Source organism: Squalius cephalus (assembly GCF_949319135.1).
Source record: "Squalius cephalus genome assembly, chromosome: 8".
Taxonomy (NCBI): domain Eukaryota; kingdom Metazoa; phylum Chordata; class Actinopteri; order Cypriniformes; family Leuciscidae; genus Squalius; species Squalius cephalus.
The window spans coordinates 9,181,305-9,187,042 of record NC_137129.1 but is presented as its reverse complement, the minus strand read 5'-3'; the positions used below and the strand labels follow the sequence as shown (position 1 = coordinate 9,187,042).

The following is a 5,738-nucleotide window of genomic DNA, read 5'->3' as shown; positions in this document are numbered from 1 at the left end:
AAGAACCGGGAGAATATGCCATGATAGTAGTTCCTGAAATTTGTAGTAGAATTAGGTTTCTCTAATAATACAGTTGAATGTGATTGAAAAACAATTGGTATACATTTATTATTATATAAAGTAAATATGCATGACACAGTGATGTAAAATTCCGGCAGACACCACAACTTAGTGTAACCGGATGTAAATTCAGAGCGGACGCCGGACGGGGTTTTTTGTGTAGCTTAATTTGTCGTCCGGCTTCAAGCGTCTCTGTTTGGATCTGACCAGACTGTCTCTCTAAAGGTTTTTCTTTCTTTTTGAGATAATCGCTGTTATAAGCGGTGGATATTGACATGGAAGACAGTGAAAAGAAAGCCCCATCAGTGATCGAGCGATATTTCACACGCTGGTATAGAACAGGTGATATGTTCAATTGATATTATTAGCTTAATGCATGTTCAGGTTAGCATTTTGAAGTGTGATTTTCTTTAAATATATACACTATGCTTTTTAAACTTGTTGATTAATTAATGTGTTTGGTGTAAATACTGACGCAGATCTGAAGGGAAAAGTATGTGAGGATCACTGCATTCTACAGCACTCCAACAGGTAGGCCTAGATATATTATATAAGTTAGCCTATATTTATTCCCTCTTTACTGTGAAGTTCTTCAACTACTTACACTTTTACAGGGTTCTTTTTAGTATGTGAATATCAAAACTCATAACAAATACATTTTATGTACATTCAGATCTGTACATAAATCCCAGATCCAGCCTTTCAATCTTTATCTATAAAAAATCAACCATGTTTACTGTATGAAATGGTTTATAAACATTTTATTTTTTACAGAAATTACAGTTGCACACAATCTGAATATATAATCTGAGATGTGGATTGAAATGACACCATGTCAGCATGCATGCATGACATGTCTATTTTTTTTTTTAAGTGTCCATTATCTCTAAATTCACATTTTCTTCTCATCAGAATATGCGTCATCACACTTGCAGAGTCTCATCCTATCCTTCAGAATGGACGAAAAATTAAAAACATAAACTACCAGATCAGTGATGGATGCAGCCGTCTGAAGAACAAAGTGTCTGGAAAGTCAAAGCGAGTGGGTACCTTTGAATTGAATGATAATTGTGATTAATTACTAATATCTTAATTTACTCTTTTCCTGAACATTATAATACATTATGTACAATTTATTCTGCAGGGTGGTCAGTTCCTGACAGAGTTTGCACCACTGTGTAGAATAACGTGTACAGATGAACAGGAATACACCATATACAGGTCAGTTATATAGAGCACCACTGGATATATATCACATTCAGTTTCTATAATCATAAAATGATCTCAATTCAACCTATATTTTCACAGCTGTATCAGAGGACGTCTCCTAGAAGTAAATGAAGCCATTATGAACAAGCCGGATCTATTATTGGAAAAGGTGAGCATCTGTATACATCATAACTCACAGTACAAAGAAAAAAAAAAAGCCTAAGACCACGTGTGTGACTTGTGCGTTCATTATTTTTGGCACAGCCTTCCACAGAAGGATACATTGCGGTTATATTACCTAAATTTGAAGAGAGTAAGAGCATCACAGAGGGCCTTCTGACCAGAGAACAATATGAGGAGGTTATCGTGAAAAGAAACCAACAAGAAGAGCCTTGCTGAGATCAACTTGCACTTTGAAGCTGCTGAGTCTCCTTTGAGGAATAACGTCTATGGCATCATGGCTTTGTGCCACTTAAATTCAAAAAGACATCTTGAGAAAATGACGACTTGAAGGAATGAAGACCTGTCTGCTGGATCCAGAACAGTCTTGGATTTCACTGGGTTGCATTTTGTTGGACCATTATTCATGAGATGCACAAAGATGCCATTTTCATGGTTATTGTTTAGTTTGTTTCATTAAGAACTATTTTCATTTGAGGAGGAACAAGCCTATATCCTCACAGACATTATTTTCCTTCTGGTTGCTATAAAACTGCTGGAGATCATTGTAGTTTTGAACAAATGCTAAATAAAGGAACGGCTCTCTTCTGGGCAGATTCCCATTGAACTGGCTCTCATACTGTCTGTATGTTCATGTATTGCACCGTTCATATGCTATGTGTGTATGTTTTGTTTTTAATCAATCAATTTTACACATTAACCCAAACTAAAGCCAGTGCTCTCAAAATAATAAATAGCCATGTGAACATTTTGTAATTTTCCCAAACAAGATTTTGCACTTTATACAGATAACACATTTACATACAGTACATCACAAGCAAAATGTACACTACCATTTTAAAAGTAATATTTGTATTCAGCAAGGGTGCATTAAATTGATCAAAAGCGACAGTAAACATTATATTACAAAATGTTTTCAACACTTATGTTAATAATAAATATTTCTTGACAGCAATTTTTGAAGGATCATGTGACACTGAAGACTGGAGTAATGGTGACTGAAAATTTATTTATTCCATCGCAGGAATAAATTATATCTTAAAATATTTTATCAAATAAATGCAGCCTTGAGCATAAGAGACCATAAGCATAAGAGAAAACTTACCAAATCTTGTGATCAGTATTGTGTGTAAATATGTATTTTCAATAGGATTGTGTCCATAGCTGAACATGTACCCAACAGAGAACACTTTAATAGTTTTGAAGTTAGTATGTGCTTTAATAAATGTGTTAATTGAGGAGAATAAGTACTTCATAGATAAATTGGATAACCTTAGTGTAAAACTGAGTTAGTAAGAAATGTGTAAAACCTCAGATGTCATGTTTTGTGCATAAATAAATCACTCAGTCATTAATATTATAAGAAAAATAACGTATATTTAGATTTTTTTCGGATTTAACAATCATTCAATGGTCCAACACTAACACAACTTGAGGTCATAGCTGCACAATCATCTCTAAAGCTTATGGTTTGACTGACTGCAGTATAAATCAGAGGAACATTTTAGCAAAGTATCAACTACAATTGGTGTGTGAGTGGAAACCCAATTCTGAAGAGCCTTTTAATCTGTGCCACACTAAAAAGTTGCTCTCCAGTACACGACAGCCTAAAGTTAAACTATTGATTTATATACCTTCTTCACTCTAACCTTTTAGGTTAATGTACCAAAGCTTGACTTACATTGTTAGGATTGAAGTAAAAATAGAAATCACAGTGACCTACAAGGCAGTCAATACTATTACAAGAAAGTACACTTAAAGGGACAGTTCAGCCAAAAACACTGTCATCATTTACTCACCCTCATGTCATTCCAAACCTTTATGATCTTCTGTGGAACATAAAAGAAGATATTTTTAAAATACGTTTCAACTGTTTTTGTCCATATAACGACCCAATGACTTTCATTATATGGATAAAAACATTTTTTGGAACTTCAAAATACACTGCCCAGCCAAAAAAAAATGTGGATCATTATTGTGATTATTATGTTTCTAGCATGTTATATGTTTGCCAGCAGTTCTTCTAACCCTAACTGATGGAGTGTGTCGCTTTTCATTTCTTAAACTATCATGTAGGAAGACGCTTTAAGGCCATATTCCAGGAAGACAATGTCAAGATTCATCAGGCTCAAACTGTGAAAGAATGGTTGGGAGGGAGTGTGAAGAATCATTTTCACACATGAATCGGCACCTCTGAGTCCAGACATCACAAGTCACAACATTTATTTCCATCAAGAGATGAATACATTTTTGGTCAAGATCTTATATTGACAATGCAAGAGTCCAGCACTCTGTAAAGTTTCCTCCAGCACATCTCAAAGACTTTCAATGAATTTAAGGTCTGGACTCTGGAAATTATTCTTCATGCTCCCTCCCAACCATTCTTTCACAGTTTGAGCCTGATGAATCTTGACAATATGACCATGATGTGTCTTCCTACATGGTTGTTTAAGAAATGAAAAGCTATTTGCCTGTTTGAATCCAAACAGTGACTTTTTTTTTTTTTGGCCGGGCGGAGTATCTTGTTTTGCGTTTGACAGAATAAAAGTCATACAGGTTTGGAACGACATGAGGGTGCCAAAAAAAAAACATTTTAGGATGAACTGTCTTCTAAAAGTGGAAATGGTATTTTTCATTAACATCCTTCAGAAATGCCTCTTTGGAAAGTAACTTCCCTTGCTGTAAACTCTCAAACAAAACACAAAGATGCTAATTTCTCATAGCAATATCCAAAGTCACTGAAGTTGTGTCTTACAGCCTTGAGCAGACTGCCATGTGGCAAGACCAGTGTAGGAAGATGATTAAAACTGGATATATTTGGCATCAACTTGAACATGAGGCAGTTATGTTAAATACAGTGTGCAGTTTTTTTGCATCAAAACTTTTTAGAATGTACACCTCAATGTTGGCTGATCACGAGAAACGCCGTTGAATATTGTTTCGGTTAAAACCGTAGCTTATTTACCAGCCATTACATTTGAAACAGTTGCATAATGACTTCAACACATGCAATGAAGGGTTTTTCTTCAATATCTTTTGGTATCTGGAATGAGCCTGGTAACGCTAACACTATCGTACACCACAAAGCGAATGGGCAGAATCACAAAGAATGGCACGTTGTGAGCGAGTGCATTGCCATACACTGTGTATGGGAGAACAGGCAGGTTTTCAGATCTATTTGCTCTCCAGGAATGTTAGATTGGCCATGTGCTGCTCCAGGGATTTGACCCCAAAGCCGTTGGAGCTTTTGCCGTTCAGAGTTTCCTCGCTGACAGGCGTGCTCAGCTGCTTCTCCCTCCAGTGCTGAGGAGAAGACAGGCAACTGCATTCGGATTGACACTGGAATTAAAGGTAGAAGGTAAAGTTAAATACAAACATGCTACGATTTGATCATATACATTTTTTTAAGTCACCATGTGTCAAAAGAAATGGAGTCTTCTCTTCTAAACAATTAGATAAGAAAAGATATAATAAAACGCAGAGAATTACAGATCTTGGAAAATCTCTAGGGGCCATGAAGTTTTCATAAGGTGACAAAAACACCAAACTTTTTCTTACAGGTTTACCACATCCTGTAAAGTTGATGCATGTTGCATTATGTGTGTGGGTGAATTTGGGTTCTGAGGGACAAGAACATTGTTGTGTGTGACTGCCAAATATAAAGACATAAATAAATAAAATGTCTAGAAAGGTAGAAAACTGATTTGTGTATTGCAAATGCCATTAACGCAAACATAAAAGTGTTGAAGCAGGTAAATAAAGCAATCGACGCAAGTAATGTAACAATTAAGGCACGCAGGAAATGAGCAGCATGTGCGTAAATGTAGAGATTTTATGCGTCATTAGTGATTATAATAAGAGATCTTTTGGAGAGAGAGAGAGCATACAAGCGAGCGGAAGCCAGCAACAAAACCACAACATCAAGAGAAGACGCCTGACATTCTTAGAGAAGAACACATACACTGAACAGAGATGGGGTAAGCCTTAAAATGTAATTGTGTATCTGGCCCATGGAACTTCCAGCTTGCAGAGAGGGGTGTATTTAGCTTTTGTCTATGCAAGAAATAATAAAATGAGAATGAGGACTGCCCTCAAACTCTGATAGTATAGTCTCAGTCTGTTCATTGCTTTAGAGTGAGAATTCATTTGGGGTATCATGAGATGACTGTCTGAAAAAGATAGATTTGTATAACGATATCCCGACAGACTTTACAAAGTCGGTCATGGTTGCCAACCAGTCGCAATAGTGTGGGCCGTGGGAGTGCATAAGCAGGCATGGCTGTCCTCTG

General features: G+C 36.3%; 2 protein-coding genes across 3 annotated transcripts in view; one reads left to right on the top strand and one right to left on the bottom strand.

Moving 5' to 3' along the window:
* The first annotated feature begins 219 nt into the window (after positions 1 to 219).
* abitram (actin binding transcription modulator) lies at positions 220 to 2,810 on the top strand. Its single transcript, XM_079877846.1, has 6 exons — positions 220 to 402; positions 540 to 591; positions 973 to 1,102; positions 1,205 to 1,281; positions 1,369 to 1,438; positions 1,534 to 2,810. Exons 1-6 carry the CDS (start codon positions 336 to 338, stop codon positions 1,666 to 1,668), a joined length of 531 nt encoding a protein of 176 aa, XP_079733972.1. The 5' UTR covers positions 220 to 335; the 3' UTR covers positions 1,669 to 2,810.
* ctnnal1 (catenin (cadherin-associated protein), alpha-like 1) overlaps positions 2,805 to 5,738 on the bottom strand; it is a 62,035-nt gene continuing 59,101 nt past the window's right edge. For both annotated transcript variants that reach the window (XM_079877844.1, XM_079877845.1), the window contains exon 19: positions 2,805 to 4,788. In XM_079877844.1, the coding sequence (XP_079733970.1) occupies positions 4,624 to 4,788 (165 nt within the window). In that variant the 3' untranslated portion in view covers positions 2,805 to 4,623. The remainder of the gene's footprint in view (positions 4,789 to 5,738) is intronic.